Consider the following 21188-nt stretch of genomic DNA (forward strand, 5'->3'; position numbering starts at 1 on the left):
CTGCTCTCCTGCAGGAGGAGGGCCAGTGGGGGAAAGCCACCAATCAGAGGGACTTCCCCCATAGTCAGGCCCAAAAATCTGGAGGGGATTGGAGCTTCTTGTGTGCTCCCCAGCTGGCTGCAGTGCCAGCTCCTGCTTCTCTTCCACCACAGGCTGATGGTGTGTATGTGTGGGAATACGCTGTTGTCTCCTCCTGTCTGAAATTCCTCTCCTGTCCCCTCCTATGATCTGTGGCAGTGCGTGCGAGTTACTGATGGATCCCATGCCCAGACAAGAGTAAACAATGGACCCAGCAATGCTGTGGTGTTTCTTTGCAGTGCCTGGCTACCCCACATGCTGTGCCTGTGACATCAGCTAGTAACCAGCCTGGGCTCAGGTAATGAGACATTCTATAGGCATCAGGGAAAGGTTCCTGGGTAGGCAAAATGGTGTGAATGGTCTGATGCCCATTATGCAGTCAAAACCCAGTACAACTGTGCATCACTGTTGGCTGAACACAGCCTGTCAGCACTGACATCTGATTGTAGCCAGCTGCATTAGAAGAAGGTGCCAGTAACTACACAGTTTGATAAGCATGACACACCACAATCCTGCTTCCAGGCCCTATGTTAACACGTTGGTGTTAGAATTGCCGGACTCCACAATTGCAGCATCTACAGGTACATCATCAGGTCAGGGATCCAATGAGCATGCCCGTAGAAGTGCCACACAATAGAGAGCCATATGGCAATAGGCAGACTGATGGCAGAGTCGCAAAGGAACCACAGCACTCTTACAGAGGACTGCCATGCCGTGGGTACATATGACACAGGTCAAAAGGTACAGGAAATCAGAATACACACTGTGCATTCTCCCATGTAAAGAAAGACTCCAATATTGTGTTGATGCTCAATTATCCTGCTTTGTGCAACTGTGGAGACCAATGCCCTTCCCCCAAATCATTCCCACATGATATTTACTATAGCCCAGTCGCTCATGTATGGCTTTTCATGGTTACCCTAGATCCCTGTTCCACATTGTCTGTTCTTAGCCTTTCAAATGTATTGCATTTATAAGGCACCACAATATCTAGGCCCCAATTTGTGTGTATGGAACAAAGTCATGCAGTGCAGACTACTTCGTCTTGATTATGCCTCTTTTTCTGTTCACCACAGTCACTTTTCCAGGTGTGTGCCTTGCTTTGTGCAGCACCTGTGAACTGGGGAATGCATTGCATTGCTTTTGCTGGGAACAAGACAGAGCTCACCCTTTGGTGAAGTTTGGATTGCTTTTAGAGCTTTTGGGTGCAAGCTGCATTCTTGTAATCTCCCGAGCACTGAGCATTGGTCTGAACAATCATATCCCTTGTAACTTCAGACAAACATAATGAAAAGAATTAACAGTTTTGCCCTTCCAGGAAAAAGGGGAATATATGAATGAGGGAGGGGTACTGAGAGAAAGAGAAAGATTTGCATAGGTCAGAAAAGGGCAATAAAACATCTGGCATTAGTAACTGACATGTGTCAATTTTAAGCATTCATTAAATTCATATTAATGCAAGAACCGTTCTTAAACTCCAAATGCCACTTTTGGTTGCTGTGTTCTTCCATCTGATGGTGATGACTTTTCAGAACTGTACTATGCTTGTTTGCTTGCCACTGGCATCTGACCTGAGGTCAGACTTCTATTTAACCCTTTCCGGTAGGTCAAAAGACAAATTAATCTGGTGAGAATTGAATTGGAAATGAGGTGTCTGGATAACAGGTGTTCCACTTGTGGAATTGCTGCCAGGCTAAAACGTGTTTGCGTCTATTCCTATGCCAGCCAAGAAATCGTCTCGGAGGTCAGAGAGCCATTCTTAAAACATTTGAGATGGAAAGTTGCCACAGGGAGTGACAGTAGCAGGTGTTTTATGCTAGAATATTGTCTATCTGACTTTTGAGAACTTTCTGAGAAGGACATTTGTAGGTAATTTATTTACTTACTAACAGGTTCAATGGCTACAAGTCCAAAAGGAACCCTCTCTGCCTGAAACGGAATGTTACAATTCTTTATTTCTTTTTTCTAGAGGATGAAGATGATGATGAGATTGTGGAACCCAAAGCACGGAATGACTCAGAGATGGAAAATCAAGAACAGAAACACGAGGTGAAAGAAGGTATGTGTTAAAAAAAAAGGATTTTCATTTTTAAGTGCTCCATCCTGCAAATAGTTAACATCATGTGTAGTGCTTACTATTGGCAGGAGTCCCAAGTAGCAGCCCAAGAAATTTGAAAACAATAAATACATTTACTCAGATCTAGATTAGTGATATAAAAGAAATATGGTGCAGAAGGAAGCTGTATCTGGAGAACTCAGCTAATGGACCTGACAGTCTTGGAGCATAAGCAAAAGATGCTGTTCAGACAATTTTCCTGCATTATATCAGGAATTCTCTGCAAGTTGCTGCATACCATGGAAAGTGTTCAGTGCATGTTGAGTCATGGACTTTCCATTCCATTGCCACATAAAGGGAATCCCAATGCTTATATTTGGAATCTAGGAGGAAGAGAGACAGTGGACGGATGTGAACAGAAGGGAAAAAAACCTAGAGTCCTAAAAATATCTATTTATTTTAGTTTTCCACATACTTGCAAGTGAGCCTTTTCTGTACCTATCTTATTATATTTGAATGAGTGCCATCACTAACATCATCTAGTTCTTTGTTATAGTTTAGTCTAGTGGAAGTGTTTCATATTGCCACTGACTTCCTTCCTTGACTAGCAGAGGCCAGATCTCATGTGAGTGATCAATGTGTAAAGTTTTGGTGGCAATTGGCTTTGTGACACTCACACCGCAGAATTCAAAATAGAGCACGGTAGCTGCTGCAAATGACATAGTCTTAGGGGGGTGCTAAAACTCAATGAATAAATTCACTCTTGCTGGACAGTAAACAAACTTGACTTGTGGTGGCAGAGGTAAAATAGCAGCATGCCGATGATGAGCATTAAATGCTGTGAATCAAATTATGTTTGGTCTGTTTCTCTCTCTTTTCAACCCTAAACAATCCCGTTTGCCTTTCTAATGAAATCCCCCTTCTCGTGCTCTGAGCAAAACTCAGAGTCTGAAGCCATCTTTTGTGTTTCATGGAAGTGATTAAAACCATGTTACAAGTCAAACAGGAGTTTAGAAGAACATTTCCTGCCGGTGCTGCACTCTGTGAGCCTTATTCAGAATTAATGGCTTTTCTGCAAATTAGCACATAATGGGTTAAAAGCATGTTTATGTTGGCATTAAGTACGCTGGCTTCTTTTTTTCTGCAAAGCAAGACAATATTTTGCAAACTTTTTAAAGAATCTCTAATAGATATTATAGTGGCGCCATTCACACTGCTATATAGTAGTTAAAGCTGTGTCAGCACTTCCATTATGAATCCTGTTTTTCAGGGATTTATAACCCAGCCGTAAAAATTTGCTCTGGGCTGAAATTTGGTTTCAGCTCAGGGAACACTTTTTTTTAAAACAGATTTAAAACAAAATCAGCTTGGGCTTGTGTGAGTTATAGGAGTGTAAAGTGTACGAATCATGAGGGGGAGAAAGGGAGACAGACAATTTTTTCATGTGTATAACTCAAAAATGGGTTCAGTATAAAAAAAATAATAGATTGACCCATTATGTTTCATTTTCCTCTAAGCCAGCAAGACATTAGTGACATACTTTCTCAGAGTTTCAGGTATTTTCCAAAGGAAATTGGAGCTTTTCTTCATGGATTATAGGTGCCCGAGTATGTGCGTGTGCTTAATTTTACCCACAGGAGTAGTGCCATTGGCTTCAATGGGACTAGTCACATGCATAAGTGTGTGCAGGATCAGTATCTGTTATTGGTCTATTTCATAATGACAACAAAGGCTAGAATTCAACTACGGTATAGCGGGCCAGCTCAGTGCTGTATGCACCACTTACGCCTCGCATAAGGACTGCACTGAGGCACCAAGAACAGAGTGGCAGCACAAAGGTGTCTTTGCCTTTCTATTCATCATGGAGAGGGCTACTGCACTGGCCCCATACTAGCTTCCACAGAAGATCACACTGGGGGCAGGCAGGGATCTACCTCTGTGAGGATCCATTGGCCCCAGTGCTTCTCACAACACACAAGTGACACACAGAGACTGTGGCTGCTGTTCCTAGGTCCCATCATTCTGCCTGCCATTCACTTCGTAAGAGACAGTCCTTGCCCTACAGAGCTTCTAATATAAGGCCCTAATCCTACAATTTACAATGTGTAGGAGGAATGCTGCATCTGTGTGAAGCTCCATTGACATCAACAGGCCTCTGCATAGGCGCAGCAGTCCACCGAGCATTTAAATTGCAAAATCAGGGCTTTGGACTGTCTGTCTGTTCAGGGCAAGGATTGTGTTTGGCCTCTAACCTTTTATCTGTTTTGAAGTCAGTGAGGCTTCTCATGGGAGCCACAATCCAGTTGTGCATTTAAATTGCAGGATCAGGGCCTAAATAGACAAGACAGAGAAAGGACAGGAGAAAGGACAGGTTCAAAAAAGAATTCGATAAGTTCATGGAGAATAGGTCCATCAGTGGCTATTAGCCAAGATAGTCAGGGATGCAACGCCATGTTCTGGAAGTCCCTAAACTTCTGACAGGATGACAGAGGATGGAACACTCAAAAATTGAACTGTTCTGTTCATTCCCTCTGACGCATCTGGCATTGGCCTCTGTCGCAAGACAGGATACGAGGCTAGATAGACCATTGGTCTGATCCAGTATGGCCGTTCTTATGTTCTTATAACTTCTGGATCATGTCCTATTTTAATATTTAATTATCATTGTGATGAAAGAATCCCTTTGTTGCTAAAATCAAAATGGCCAAAGTATTATTCACCATATATCCTGCCTGCCATGAACCTTTAAAAAAAAAAAAATTCACCAGAGATTTTTACTGAAGACGGGCTCTAATTCAGCAGGCCCAATAATAGTTTTGAAGGTCTATCTAATTGAGTCACTAATGTGTGCTTAAGTGTTCATTTACCTAAGGACATTTATATAGCACCTCTGCACTGTGTTTAAACATTGGTGGACCTAATCTTGCTTTCCTTACTCAGGCAATGCATTAAAGTCAAGCTTTAGGTTTGCAGAATCAGGCCCCATATTGTGTCTAGAAGCAACAGAAGACAAGTTCAAAAAGAGCCTGCTGTGGACAGAGAGCCCTTAACTTTAAAATGTCCTGGCTTTTGACAGTGGATCACACAGACCCTTAGAGGAAAAGTTCATTGACTTTAACTAATTTGTTAGATAACTGGAGAAAAATAATCTTAACCAGAAATAGAGAAATTAAATAAGAAGCTTGTAAGGAGTATTCAGAATACCTGAAAATGCTTCAACATCTCCGCTGATATGAATCAGCAGTTGTGTAATACAGGGGGCTTGCATTTGAACAATAAATCTTACCGGAAATGCAGCCTGATGGCCCCTATCAAGACAAACAACAGAACTGTAGCCAGAAACACAGGAAAAACAATAGGGGCATAGCCCATCAATAGGATATGAGGGCATGTTCTGCCAGGGTTTGCTCAGCATTTTACAAGATTATGTCGAAGATTTTCACAGCTCTTGTTAGCGAACAACTCTAAAGGTTGCATGGATTTTCACCATGCCCTCCACCCGCACCCCCAAAAGAAGTACAGAACTAAGAAGAGCTGTGCTATCTCTGGTTGTAGCATGCTATCACAATGAGGCTGCTTCCTGTTTCATTCTTTTTTTAAAAAAAAAAAACAGGTTTATTTTTGAATAGATGCTAGTAACTTAGTCAGACTTTCATAATGGGCTAGGCTGCAGGAAACTATTTCATATTTCTTTGCACTTATTTAAATGTAGATTTTCTTCTATATGTTTATAAACTCCCTTTGACTCCAGTGGGGAAAGAATCAGGCCCTGACTGATTAAGGTTTGCAGGATTAGCCTCTCACTTATATTGTTATCAAAACTATTGGTTTATATTTAACCCAATTTTGCTCCCATATGGTGGGAAGAAGGCTGGACCCTTTGTTAGGTCCGTTCCGAAATTTATAAGAGTTCCTATGTAGACAAAGTACATTTCTTCTGTTATGTCCAAACACATCAGTTTAAAATTTGTGGAGAAAAGACTCAAGATGCTGCAAAATGAAATCTTCAGGGATCATTTTAATTCAGGTGATAAAATGCCATTAATTTTCATAGCTACATGTTAAATAACTGTTGCCTTCACGTCTCATTCAGTTTTTTTAGTTTTTTAAAAGACATTTGGTTCGTTGCAGACTATATTTCATTGTGGTTTCTGGATGCACATCATATTTTCTCCTCTGAAATAGTCTGTCTACATTTTAAAAAATGATATTGTAAAATGTATACAGAGAGTTTATTGACTTTTGTTGCAATCTCACACAGCTCCAGAGACATCAGGCCAAAATTCTACTTACGGTTACATGATACAACCCCATTGAAGTTATAATAAATTCATGGCCCCCTAGGATTTCATGGTTGTCATTATGCATCATGCTACGGCCCATCAGAACTTCACGGTCAAAGTGGGGATAGAACTTGGACCCTCTTTCTATCTAATAAGTTGCTATAAAAATCTGTTAGCAATCAGCAGTATCGGGCCTATGCACTATTTAGCTATGTTGGTTCTATCCAGTAGAAGACAGTGGTGCACATACACATTAGCCAGTTCAGTACAAAGTGAATGGGGTTGCCTCATTTTAAAGGAGAGCAGAATTTGGTCCACATTGTTTACAACTATTTTTATTAAATTCCAGCGAATCAGCATATATATTCACTTGATGCTGGTAAACTAAATATCATATTGTTTAACCTGTGTTAAACATCAAAGTGGTATGAAAATTATATATATATTTTGTTTTTATCTATATAATAAATAAATTTGAAGCCCAATATTGCATTGTCAGATATAATTTGTGAAGATGCTGTGGGCACATCCAGGTGAACAAGGCCTCTGGGGAAAAAAAATACTTTGATCAGCCACTTAGGCTTCTCTTCGTTTCCTCAGAAGAAATTTGTGTGTCTCTTAAAAGCTGAGATCAAAGTATCTGGAAGCTGCCAGAAGGGGGAAAAATTGCGGAAAATTACATAGAACCTTTTTATTTTATTCAAGGTAATGGTCATACAGGGATAAGGATCAGGAGGGAAATGGAAGTAGCTCTGAAAGATAAATGGGTGGAAAAATCTTCATATGAAAAAGAACAACCATGTGTCTTTCAGTTTTCCGCTTATACTTGTATTTGTCACAAGTTGCAGAAGTGTTTTGCATTAGAAAAAGTAATGATATTAACATTCTTGTAAGCAGAGCTCGCCTCAAATAAAACTTCAGAGGCAGCCGAATGAAACAAGAAAATAAGGTTAAAATATGAAGCTTAATATTGCCTGGGGCATCTGGTGTGTCCGTAAGAAAAATGAGGTAAGCTTGTTTATGTTGTACAAACATTAGCCAAGGTGTTTCTGATATTGAAGAGGGTTTAATAGACTGTAGGCTTCACACAGATGATCACCAGCTAGGAGGGAGATTTTGCTGAAGCAAAACTGCAGCCATTCATATCTTCATTGCCCATGAACACCCTGGAGTTTTCAAGCTGTTTATTTTTTTCCTTTCTCCCTTCTGCTGATTTTTTGTGGTGGAGGAAGGGACATATATAGCTGGCAAATGTCCAAGTAAAGAATTTATATTTCCAAGCTGCAGAGAGGATTAGGTTTACCTGATAGTTTTAATCATTTGGAGCAGTTTAAAATTAGCTTGCCATTTGCCTTCACATTCATTTTCTCTCCTTTTATGCCTTTTCACCGTATTGTCATGCTTGTTGTCTGTGATGCTGGGAAAGCAGTTCTTTGGTGAGGTTGGGATGTTGTTTCATTACAGGCTTCCTCTCCACATGAGTTCATTTAGTGCTAATTACTATTCAGTAGTGGATACTACCAGGGCTGGTGCAAGGAAGTTTCGAGCCCTAGGCGAAACTTCCACCTTGCGCCACCCCCCCCAGCCACCCTCCCGCCCGTGTGGCAACTAACCCCGCCCAGGGAGCCCACCTCCATGGCAGCTAACCCCGCCTGGGGAGACTCCCTCGCGCGGAAGCTAACCCCGTCTGGGGAGCCCCCCCGTAACAGCTAACCCCACCTGGGGACACTCCCCCCCCCCCACGCAGAAACTAACCCTGCCCAGGGAGCCCCCCTCTCTACAGCAGCTAACCCCCCCAGGGAGACTCCCGCCATGGCAGCTAACCCAGCCCGGGGAGCCCGCCCCAGCTCACCTCCGCTTCACGTCCCCCGCTGAGCATGCCTGTGCCGCTCTAATTCTCCTCCCCTCCCTGGCTTGTGGCGCCGATTGGAGGAGACTTAGAGCGGGGGCTGTGTACTCAGCAGAGGATGGAGAGTGGAGGTGATCTGGGGCGGGGAGCGGTTCCCCTGTGCACCCCCCCCCGTTACTGCGGGTGGCCCTCCCCGTGCCCCCTCCCGCCCCAGATCACCTCCACTCCACCTCCTCACCTGAGCAGGCTTTTAGGCGCCCCCAACCACTAAAAGCCGCCTAGTTTGCCTAAATGGTTGCACCGACCCTGGATGCTACAGTAGGTCAACATGTACTTTTTGCCAGTTGTTCCTTTCTTACGTGCAATGCCCCCATCTAATGCACTTACCGACATACCGTTCTCCTGCTGTGGTAATAGTTTCACTGCATAGGAAGGCCATGTAGGGGATGTGTATCCCCCTACCTGGCTTGGAACTCCACAGGGACCACTAATATCACAGTGCATAGTGGTGGGGAGGTGTCTGGTTTGGGGGAGACAGAGGGATTGGATCATGGAGCTTCAACAGAGGCTACAGATACTAACTGCTCAGCTAACTGTTTCCTGGGGGTAGGATTTTGCCCACACCCCGTGCATCTTCCTCGTCCCCAGTCTGTCTATGGACCAGATGCTGTGCAGAGAATTTCCCTTTCAAAGTTAAAGTTTAGACCAGTTCAAGCAACCCTAGTGTGTAGCTATTTAATAGGCCACCATGTTAGCTTGGATTAGCTGGCCTAGAGAAAGGAGATTACACCCTGGGCAGTAGATGACATGGTCTGTAGTGTGGAATAATGAGTTCATTGTTACTGAGCAGACTATTGCCTATATTGGGGTGGCCAGTATATTCCCCTCGTCAAAGGGGAAGTCGGAAGTCTCTGTTAGGAGGGGTCCCAGGTAGAGCCCTGCCACAGGACTGGGATCCTGTGCGTCTCATAGGACCTGCTGCCATAATAGTGGGAGCAGATAAAATGTACTTTGTGGCAGGCAGGACTGGGTGGGCAAATAAACCAGACTGCAGTAATTTGCGGGAAAACACTAAATCTCTTGTCAGTTTGTCATAAATAGAATTTCAGCAAAGTAAAGCAAGTTTTTCTTTTTTTTTAAATAAAGGTTTTAACACTTAAATTTAAGCAAGGGATAGAAAGAGGTTTGATGTCTATTATACCAGGAGTTAAAATGTGTTTTAGGGCTGTCAGTTATAGTTAACTCAAAACAAATTAACTAGATTAAAACAAATTGTAACTAATCACAATTTTAATCTCACCGTTAAACAATAATAGAATACCAATTTAAATTTATTATAAATATCTTTGGATGTTTCTCAACATTTTCAAATATACTGATTTCAGTTACAACACAGAATACAAAGTGCACAGTGCTCACTTAATATTATTTTTATTACAAATATTTGCACTGTAAAAACGATAAAAGAAAGAAAAATTTTCAGTTTACCTCATACAAGTACTGTAGTGCAATCTCTTTATTGTGAAAGTGCAATTTACAAATGTAGAATTATTTTTTCACAATCTTTGCACTCAAAAACAAAACAATATAAAACTTTAGAGCCTACAAGTCCACTCAGTCCTACTTCTTGTTCAGCCAATCACTACGACAAACAAGATTGTTTACATTTATGGGAGATACTGCTGCCTGCTTTAAAATGTTACCTGAAAGTGAGAACAGGCATTCGCATGGAACTATTATAGCCAGCGTTGCAAAGTATTCACATGCCAGATATGCTAAAGATTCATATGCTCCTTCATGGTTTGACTTGTAGATTACACTATATTTTAAAATCTTTTTTACAGTGCAAATACTTGCAATAGAAATAATAATATAAAGTAAGCACTGTACTCTTTGTATTCTGTGTTGTAATTGAAATCAATATATTTGAAAATGTAGAAAAACATCCAGAAATATTTATAATAAATTTAAATTGGTATTCTATTATTGTTCAACTGTGTGATTAAAGCTGCAATTAATTGCAACTATTTTTTTAATCTCATGATTAATTGTGATTATTTTTTTTAATTGTTTGACAGCCCTAATTTTTTTACATGGTTAAACCAATATTTGTTTTACTCTTTTAGTGGTAAAAATTGTGTCTAAATTCTGAGTATGTGTGTGTGTGTGTATATATTAACCAACCTTTTTTTTTTTTTTTTTTGTAGCATAGGGGAATCTGTGTCTCTTGCAGGTTTTGCGGAATCTAAGGTTTTTGCGGGTGGAAGTGGGATAAAAATGAAAGAAACAATGCAGGAGCCGTTGGGAGTGGGCATTGCAGGGTAGGACGGGGGCGGGATTAAAAAATAGTCCCGCGTAGGGCTCAAGTCCCAGGTGTTCTTTCCTCTCTCGTACCATCAAGGAAGGTCAGAATCACATTCGGTGCCTCTTCTTGCGCTGACTTTTTCCAGGTTATTTCAGAGCTCTCGTTTTCAGAGTGCTGCTCATACTCCAACTCATATGACACTGGAACATGAGCAGTAAACATCACACTAATATTTCAGCCTTTATGGGGTATGATGGGCCCCGTGACTTGCTGCATATTTGGCCGCACTATCTGAACTGGCCCTGCAGTTTAAACATGTAGAGCAATTATGATGAGGAGGACAGACTTATATGGGACAAACATTAGTAAGAGAAAGGAAAGGTGTCCAGTGGTTAGGGCACTAGTCTGGAACTTGAGAAACCCAGATTCAGTTCCCTGTTTTGCCACAGACCTTGGGCAAGTCATGTCTCTCTGTGCTTCAGTTCCACATCTGTAAAATGGGGATAAACACAGTGAAGGCTGCAAAGTGTTCAGGTTCTACAGTGCTGGGGGCTATATAAGAATCATAGATAAATATTCTGCTTTTGCTACCTCCATGCTACCTGGATGAATCCATGTATCTGAGAGCAAATGTGGTTTCCTGTGTCCTCTTCTGTGCAGCGTGGTGCCAAGCCTTCTAAGGCCAAAACCCAACATAAAGCTACTGGGGGTGGGAATGTCAAAAGGAGTGTGCACAGCTGTGTCAATCTGGTATTTGAAACAAAAATCCTATATACTACAGCTCAGCAAGTGGAACATAGTTTCGAAGTGTAGCTTTGAACTCTGTCATTTTGAGTTTCATTAAGTGTTAGGGTACACCAAGGTATGAAGTTACAGTTTAATATCAGTGCTCTCGAGGTGTTCTCAGAGATACAAGGTAAATTCACGTATATTGAGTTAACCTTTGGGCTGTTGCTATTTAACCAAGTAAGACCTGGAGAGACTATGAGATATTTTTCAAAAATAAATACTTCAATTAAAATCTGAACAATCAGTTCAAACATAGAAGACCTTTGCTGCAGAACATTAGGGGGGGATCGGACAAGGGGAAGGATCAGACAATAATTATTTAATGACAGTAGATAACGAGAATCAAAAAGTTAGTTTTATAATTGTTAAAACACAAATTGTGAACATCATGTAAAAATATACAAAGTAAATAGCCTTAAATTAAATTCTAATAATTTCTCTAGCAGCAACTTTCTTACTTTGCCTAACTGTAAATTTTGACTATTATTGATGGAAATATTATTTTGTCAATTTGTGTGCGTACAGTGAAAGTGATGTTTGTCAGCATTAACCAAAAAAAATCTAATTCTTCCAAACCTACATATAAGTAGTCACATTTCTTCCAGTGGTCATTCATTTGGAAAATGTCTAGTCTTCTAAGGGTTAATCATATTTTTAATCCAATTTCAGAATCTGGCTCAAAAAAATATTATGCCTGTAAAAGATTTTGATTCTCTGTAGCTTTTGATGGTGTCAGTGAGCAGGGACTTGTACTGTAAGTCTGTCCACTCTGGTTTTAAAGTTCTTTTACAAATAATATTTTTTTTAAAGGAATAGAATTTGTTTTTTAGATTTTGCTTCACTGTTAACGTGCGAAGGGAACTTTAGCTATTTATTTCATTGCCTCACAAACTATCCAAAACAGGAACAAAATTTACCAGTTACACTAGGAAGAAAATGAAAGAACAGAACAAATATTATCTGACGTGAAATCCAGCAGCCCTTTTAATACAATGAACTGTAGTATAACTTTTACCAAGTTAAGAAGATTATTTTATTTTAGCCATAAAAAGTTATCTGCTTTAAAAGGGCATTTAAGACAGGTCCTCTGTTATATAAGTGTTATCCTTTTTCAAGTTTAGTATGGCAATTAATGTCAGTCAGAACTATTTCCTGAAATATGAACGAAGGGTTTATTTAATTTTGGGTCTTAAGCATTTTCCTCTTCAGAATAATAAATATGCAAGATATAGGATCTCTTCTGCATAAATGCCACATTCTGTGAATACAGGAGTACATTTTGATACATTTAAAATAATTCTTAGTAATGATTTTAAATGTAAAGCAATGATTTATTCCTGTCAGTACTGCAATGAGCTTCCATATAAAAAGTTCCTTTTTACTGAAGACTTTGATTCATTTGGCAAGGTCTCAGCTGTCTTATTCTTAACAATGTTTTTGTACTTTGCAAGCTCCTCCTAGAGAATTGACAGAGGAAGAAAAACAACAGATTCTCCATTCAGAAGAATTCCTGATATTTTTCGACCGGACAATACGTGTAATTGAGCGAGCTTTGGCTGAAGATTCAGACATATTCTTTGACTACAGTGGCAGAGATGTAGAAGAGAAAGATGGGTCAGTTTTTTATTTTTTTAAATAACACCTCACTCTAATGTATATTGAAGAAAAGCTAATAAAGGTGCATCTTTAAAAAAAATAGAATACTTTACAGAGAGAGACAATGAAACCTCAGAGGTTGATACATTTGAAAGTCTATAATCAGTGTGTTATACTGAATTATTTTGTAAAATAGTTTCATGCTTGATTGCTCTGATTTCTTTTAAAATTCTTATTAGAGCTAGTCTAAATTTTTTGAATTTCAGTATTTTGACAACATTTCAAATTTTGATGAAAACAAGGAAAATATTGGGGAAAAATGATTTTTCCCTTTGATTATTATTTGTCATTTCATACTCCTTTTTAAACTTTGGACCAGATTTTTATGGGTAGTTAGGCACCTAAAGATGTGGAAAGGCTCATGGGATCTTCAAAAGTGACTAGGAGCCTAACTTCTATTGGAGTTGAAAATCCTCTAATGTTCCTTACTACTTTAAAAATCTGGCTCTTTGCAACTGAGCTACTGACTAGATCATCAGGAGGAATTTTCAGGACAACTTCTTCATTATGATTCTTCTTTATTATAGCACTATCTTTCAGACAATATAAAAAAAATCAAAGTCTTGATCACCTGTGTTCATTAATATGTCATTATATATTTCAAGGGTAAGGTGTTAGTACTAAAATCTTAGCTAGTTTCCACCTAGAGTAATTGCATTCTGCCTAAATGAGGGCTTGTCCACATGGTTAGTGAGTGTGTGACAAGCCGAGGTGTGAATCTACAACACATGACCCTGCTGTGCACTAACTGGCCATGTGGGCTCTGCTGCAGTGCACTAAAAGTTCTGGGTGCAAAGTGTACAGGGCAAAGTGTACTACGGAACATTTAGTGTGTGGTAGCAGGGTCCACCCAGCCAGATACTGAGTGGCAGGCTAGAAACCTGTAGATTCATACCCTAGTTTCGCACGCACTAAGTCTTTGTGTGGACAAGCTCTAAAATTCCCCCTTACTCCCCCCCCAACAGTTTTAATTGGATACAGTATTCTTCATGTACTGCCTTAAGCTGTTGGGTAGCATTGCAGTCCACTACTGAACAGCTGCTTCACTTCACCCCCGAGGTTCCTGTGATTCCGCTACACAGAGTTTATACAGCCAGTTAGTAAAATCTGTGAAGTATTTGGATCCATGTAGCTGAAAGGTGCTATGTAAATGCAAGATCACAATCATTAAATATCTTTAAATTAAAGCAAGAGTTTCTTTGTCTAAACTTCAAGAAGAATCATGAAGACACAACTTTGAATAGCCCAATCCGTTGAATTCACCCTTCTCCTCGCAGAGCCAAACCCAAGTGGGGTTAGGTGTGATGGAATCTACTTCTCAACTGCCAGCACGCAGGCAGACCACAGGCTGCTGTTCTAGCCTATGGGTTGGAATAATAGCAACTGCTTGTCTGTGGAGCTGCCCAGCCACTGACTATCTATAAGCATAAATCCAGTGCCCCCTCCACAAGGCTTGCTCCTTTTTCTGCTGTTCTATTTGGTGCTGGTGCAGAGTCCATCTTTCCACACATAATGGGTTTGGAGGTTGTCTTCTGAGAAGTATTAGTGCTCTTTACCAGGCTACCATGGGGCTTCCATGACATTAGGGTTGCCAAGAATCAGCCTCAATCTCCCGGTGACTATTAAAAGCAATCTGGGAGTTTTTTAACAGGCCAAAAGTCTGGTCGGTGGTGCAGCAGGGCTAAGGCAGGCTCCCTGCCTGCTCTGGCTCCATGTGGCTCTCGGAAGTGGCTGGCATGTCTGGCTCCTAGGCACACGGGTGGCCAAGGGGTCTCTGCGCACTGCCCCCCATTCCCCTCCCAAAGCGCCAACTCCGCAGCTCCCATTGGCTGGGAACTGCAGCCAATGGGAGCTGTGGTGGCAGTGCCTGCAGGCAGGGGCAGCAGGCGGAGCCACCTGGCCGCCCCTGAGCCTAGGAGCCAGGCATGCCGGTCGCTTCCGGGAGCTACCCAAGTAAGCGCCACCCAGAGCCTGCACCTCTTACCCCCTCATACACCCCAACCCCCTGCCTCAGCCGTGAGCCCCCTATTGCACCCAAACTCCCTCCCAGAGTCTGTGCTCCCCCTGAACCCCAACCTCCTGCCCCAGCCCTGAGCCCCTTCCCACACCCAAACTTCCTCCCAGTGCCCGCATCCTTCACCTCCTCCCACACCCCAACCCTCTACCCCGGCCCTGAGCCCCCTCCTGCACCCAAACTCCCTCCCAGAGCCTGCACCCCGCACACCCTCCTGCGCCCCAACCCCCTGCCTCAGTCTCAGCCCGGAGCCCCCTCCCACACTCCAAACCCCTCGGCCCCACCTCCGAGCCCAGAGCCCACACCCCCTCCCGCACCCAACGCCTTGCCCCAGCCCGGTGAAAGTGAGTGAGGGTGGGGGAGAGTGAGCGATTAAGGGAGGAGGGATGGAGTGAGAAGGGGTGGGGCCTTGGAGAAGGGGCAGGGCATTGGCATGGTCTCAGGGGAAGGGTGGGGCAGGTGGCAGGGTAAGGGTGTTTGGTTTTGTGCTATTAGACAGTTGGCAATGCAACCCTAGATGACATCAAAGACCTTACGTAGACCACTGCAGTGAGTGAATCCACAATGAACACAAGAAGGTAACGTAGTAGGGGAATACATATATAGGACCAGACAGTCATTATAACTTGAGTGGCGATACCTTATGTGGATTTGGAGCTGGGGCATATTATGGCTTTAGAAGAACTATATGCATTTCATAGGCACTGTGGAATATGTTGTTTATTATTATTTGAACTGTGGCAGCACCTAGAAGCTCCAGCCAAGGACTAGGTACTGTACAAACCCTAAACAAAAAATGGTCCCTGCCCCCCAAAAGCTTATAATCTATGTATAAAACAAGAAACAACAGCTGGATACAGACAGACCAGATGGAGGAGCACCAGGAAACAATGAGATCATACTAGTCACTGTGATAGGCAGTAGTTACAGTTCACCACTTGCCTAACAGTTGTCAAGTTTTTGGTAAGCATTATGGCACAGGAGAGTTTTAAGAAGGGATTTGAAGGAGGATAAGGAATTAGCTTTGTGGATGTTTACAGGGAGCTCCTGTCATACATGAGAGGCAACATGGGAGAAAGAGATCATCGTTTGAAAATGTAACAAGTGGGTCATGAAGGGTAGAATCATTAGATGATTGGAGGTGGGAAGTGACATCTCAGTAGCATGAGAGAGATGATTGGTGGGATAGGGATAAGCTGAGAAGGGTCTTGAAAATTAAGACAAATAGCTCATGTTTGATGGATGGAGAAAGGGGAGCCAGTGGAGGGATGCAAGGGAAGGGGTGACAATCAAAGCAATGAACTAGCAAAATGGTCTTTGCTGCAGAATTTCGAATGGAAATGATTGGGGCAAGATTGCATTTGTCAAGTCCAGAGAAGAGGATGTTGCAGTAGTCAAGACATGAGATGATGAGAGCCAGGATGAGACTTTTAGCTGCATGGGTGGATAGGAAAGGTTATATCTTAGCGATGTTACACAAAAAGAATTTGCGAGGTTTAGACAAAGCCTGAATGTGAGGATCAAGAGAGAGGACAGAATTGAAGATGATGCCCAGGTTGTGGGCCTGAGTGACAGCAAGGATGTTTGTCCACAGTGATTGAGGAAGCTGAATGAGGGAGGGCTTGTGGGGGAAATTAGCAATTCTGCTTTTGGTCAAATATGTGCACAAATTTATTCCAAATGCAAAGATTTGACTCTTCTGTTACTCCCAGGGAAGCTGGCCAATAAGAGCAAATAGCCAGGGACAGGATTATTAAGTGAAAATGACAAGGCTGGGAAAGAGGGAATGGGAAAAGGGAGCAGTCAGAAATCCTTACATTTATGGTCATGGCAAGTAAGCCTTGGTACTTTAAAGCATACCTTTTGTTATTTGAATCCACACAGAGATGTTCAAGCCGGAGCCAACCTTTCATTTAATCGTCAGTTCTATGATGAGCATTGGTCAAAGCATCGCGTTGTCACCTGTATGGATTGGTCTCTTCAGGTAAGATTTACAGTTGTGATATAAAGCTTTGATTCTGTTTTATTTGGTAAGGTTTTGTTTCATTGACATTAGGCATTAGTTAACAATTGGCTATGAAAGAGTGAGTGAGTGAGTGTGCGTCTGTGTGTGTGGCGGGGGAGATTAGTGAGTATATGAATCTGTCTTTTGGTTGTTTTTGATGTTAAAAATCATGACTTAATATTTAAACTATGTATTAATAACCCTACCCAAATGGTAAAACCTCCAGTTTTCCACTCTCCTAACAACTTCTACCCTACAGTTAAACATTTTCTGTACAAAAGTTTGTGGCACATTGAAAGTTTATAATTTGACAACCAAGTAAAGTAAACACAATTGCAGGAAGAAATAACTAGCACAAAGAATTTAATATTTTGATTGTTTTATTTTTCACATTTAATGCCTTAAGAAAAGATATTGAATGTACCTGACTCTGCTACAGAAATTTTCAGCAGAGCTCTACGAAAACTGAAGGGTCTTACTGAAGAATTTAGGTCCAGCTTGCCACAGAGTACTGTGGTTTTCAGTACTGGGGCTTCCTTCCTGCAGGTCTCTGGGATATACAGAAGCAGTGACTAGTTGAAAGGGGAGCAGCAGATGAGGAGGACATGAAGTATTCCTGCTCCTGAGCACCTTAGGAGCTCAATGTGTAAAAGTTTATGTGCCTTAAGTTGAAGTAGATGAGTAGTGTACATCGATGGGGAGAGGCAGTGGAATAGGCACCCAGTGATTCTGACTAGCAATAATTTTCTCTCCATCCTCCTGTACACCTACTAAGATGCACAGTAGGTCTGTCTTTTATCCCTCCATACCAGGTGATGGGTCTTTGTGTGTTAAAATGACAGTTGACAAGGTGAGGAGAAGCAGTGAATTGGCAGGCAGTTAGAATGAAAGGCATTAGAAGCCAGGGAGAGACAGTCCTGCATTAGATCAGGGGGCCCACATAATTTAGTTTTAATGTATCACATAGGCCATAGTGCCTTGGTTACAGCATACATGATCCAAGATACTTTAGGAAAAATGGGATATAATCTCATCTGCATGTGAACTGAGTTTTTTCGTCTATATAACTGACTCCCCAAGAATCAAATTAAGAATTTATTTCTGTGCTTTCATACCTAAGAATATAAATTTTACAAGAGCTATGTACTGGCTTGTGGGTGGCCTTTAAGCACATATGGATTTACACAGAAATCAAGTATAAGCCTGAGGAAATGCTTATCGTGGTTGTTCACTTGTTCAGGAGCTGGAAATTACATGGAATTCTTATCTGATATTTTCCTAACAGGCAGCTTTTAGTAGTCCCAGGACAGCAAGATAAAGCCGAGTTAGAAAACTGCCAGATGTAATTGCTTAGCCCCTCAGGCACACAAGCATGTTCTATTTCCCGCCTCTTTGTTCTGGGGTGGCCCCACCCCGCCCTTCCCTCCCCTCCCCTCCCCTCCCTGCCTTCCCCTCCCAGTTGCTCCTGAGTCCTTATTTCTTTGGCATGTGCATTTGAGCTATTCTCAGTGCCACTCCACATTTCATTGGGGGGGGGGGAGCATTCTGGCTTTTCTCATTTCCTTTGTCGTGTACATGTAATGCAGAAGGAACTTGAGCAAGCTTGATGTATCTCACCAAGCAGAGGTTTATGGTACACTCACACTCCCATGCCGACATTATGCAATGCCTAGTGTACCAAATGGTATTTGACCTATCAGGCGAATGGCAGAATACATTACTCAATTGTCTGTGATTAAACTGTTCCTGCAAAGTATGCTGAAGGCAAATAGGTTAACTGGAAAAAATATAAAAAGAACATTGATGCCTTGATTAAACACCAGAGGGGTAGCCGTGTTAGTCTGGATCTGTAAAAAGCAAGAGAGTCCTGTGGCACCTTTAAGACTAACAGATGTATTGGAGCATAAGCTTTCGTGGGTGAATACCCACTTTGTCAGACGCATGCGTGCCATGTGTCTGACGAAGTGGGTATTCACCCACCAAAGCTTATGCTCCAATACATCTATTAGTCTTAAAGGTGCCACAGGACTCTCTGTTGCGTGATTAAACACATTATCTTGTTCCCTAGTCACTTGTGACATATCGGTCAGGACATGTGGGATCCCTCATACAACTGAAGTCAATCCAGTAGTCCGTTCATTCTTTTGCAGAAAGAAGGGTAAAAGTCTTAGGTCCTTACTCAGCTTTTATTCAGGCAAATGCCCAAATAGGTTCAACTTTCATGTAAAAAGGGAGGGAAATCACATTGCTTGGTTTAGAATGAGGTTATATTGGATAATCTAAAGCCAAAAATAAGTGAAAAGCTACAGAGTTCAGACACACAGTGCCTGATCCTTCTTGACTCTCGTGTGATCACCCCAAAGGCAGGCCAAGGGTGGGACATTTTACAAAACTGTCCTTAATGTAGACAGGACCTAAGTATGGTGTTTTTGTCCCTGGGCTGCTCCCTTCAGATAAAAGCATTGTCCTATCGCTAAGTGTAGTGTTTGTCTGTGGGATTTACCCTTGCCTTCTCAAAAGGGGGATTGGTATGCACTCATTGATTGGGGACCTGGGAGTCAGGATTTTCTTCATCAACCCCAGAGAGGTGCCCACCTGACAATTTTCATAGTGCTTCACCTCCTCTCTCAATAGCAATCACCTCTTCAAGTCAAAACTCCTCATAATGGTGGTTGTCCAATTCAATATGATGCCAATCAATAACTGAATATCTAAAGTTGGGACTAAATTTACAAGTTGATGCCTACACTATGACTGCAGAATGCATACAAACTGATAACTTACAAGCCGGCATTTGTTTGTGCTCAGACAGGCTACCATAAAGTCACTTAGAAACCTCCAGTTGTGTTCTACAGGAAAATGAACTAGCCCCAAATAGGCAACTGTGCCGGTAAACAGATACTTAGGTACACAGTCAAACCGTCTTTACCTCTCTCACAATCCTAAGAGGGATTGGCTGGTTTCTGGTGTAAAGCAGATCAGTCTCAAGGATGCTGTACTTCGTATCAGGTGTCAATGGCCTGTAAAGGCTGTTCCAGCAGCCAAGGAATGCCGGAATGTAGATGCACCCACCCATGTTTCCTTTTCCCCAGAATGGCCCATACATTGGAGTTGGGAGAGGAGGTGAAATGAGAGCAGCTATGGCAGCCCTATGCTAACCAAATATTCCCTCACACCTGGGAAGAGGGGTCTGGTATCTGGCCTCTATTCTACTTAGGAATGATAAAACTTGAATAAAAACATAATCAGCTGTATGAAACACTGGTCCATAAAAATGGACCAAATTAGATCTTTTATATGACACTCAGCTCTACGTTATTGTAGTATTTCTGTTATGGTTTATTTTGCTCCAGAGGAACTTTTGGAGGATGGGGGAAGGGTGAAAAAAGATTTTAAAACATTTTTTAAAAATGGCTTTGTAGGCTTCAAACTAGAAGGAGCCAAATTCATGAAGTCATTATAGTCATTATAGTTACATCAGGAATTAATTTGGCCCATTATCTTTATAGAAGCTGTCTGTATTGAAGAGCTGTTTCTCCCAGCTCTGCATTTCCCCTGCACAGTGGTAAACGGCTCGGAACTAAGAGATCTCACCAGCCTTCCTTTGTAATGCTGCAGATACCAGAAGAAGAACTTGAGCTGAATTACTCTTGGTTGAAACTGGAGAGGCTTGATGACAAGTCATTCTCCATGAGGGCCCCATTCGTTTGCCAGAACGCCTATCTTCTAACCTGGACATGCTACAAAGCTTGTCTTTTTATCTTGGGCATTTGGACTGAGGGACAGATTTTTTTGAAGTACAGCTCTACCTCGATATAACACTGTCCTCGGGAGCCAAAAAATCTTACTGCGTTATAGGAGAAACCACGTTATATCGAACTTGCTTTGCTCCACCCGAGTGCGCAGCCCTGCCCCCCCGGAGCACTGCTTTACCGCGTTATATCCGAATTCTTGTTATATCAGGTCACGTTATATCGAGGTAGAGGTGTATATGTATGTGTGTAAGTGGGGGATGAGAACACTATAAATGACTTGTTTTGTGTGAGTAGATTATTGTTAATATTATTATTTTGATCTTGATATTTGGTACCTGGGTTTTTAACGATCGTAAAAGTGCCCAGGCCAATTTTAATGGTCACTTATTAGCTTAAAT

General features: G+C 41.9%; 1 protein-coding gene across 5 annotated transcripts in view; it reads left to right on the forward strand.

Annotated features, from left to right (window-relative positions):
• The window catches only part of DYNC1I1 (dynein cytoplasmic 1 intermediate chain 1), a 246183-nt gene that overhangs the window by 134381 nt on the left and 90614 nt on the right, over nt 1–21188 (forward strand). For all 5 annotated transcript variants that reach the window (XM_039522378.1, XM_039522381.1, XM_039522377.1 and 2 more), the window contains 3 exons: nt 2048–2137; nt 12812–12974; nt 16915–17014. In XM_039522378.1, coding sequence (XP_039378312.1) covers nt 2048–2137; nt 12812–12974; nt 16915–17014 — 353 coding nt within the window. The remainder of the gene's footprint in view (nt 1–2047; nt 2138–12811; nt 12975–16914; nt 17015–21188) is intronic.

Source organism: Mauremys reevesii, linkage group 2, assembly GCF_016161935.1.
Source record: "Mauremys reevesii isolate NIE-2019 linkage group 2, ASM1616193v1, whole genome shotgun sequence".
NCBI classification, from domain to species: Eukaryota; Metazoa; Chordata; order Testudines; family Geoemydidae; genus Mauremys; species Mauremys reevesii.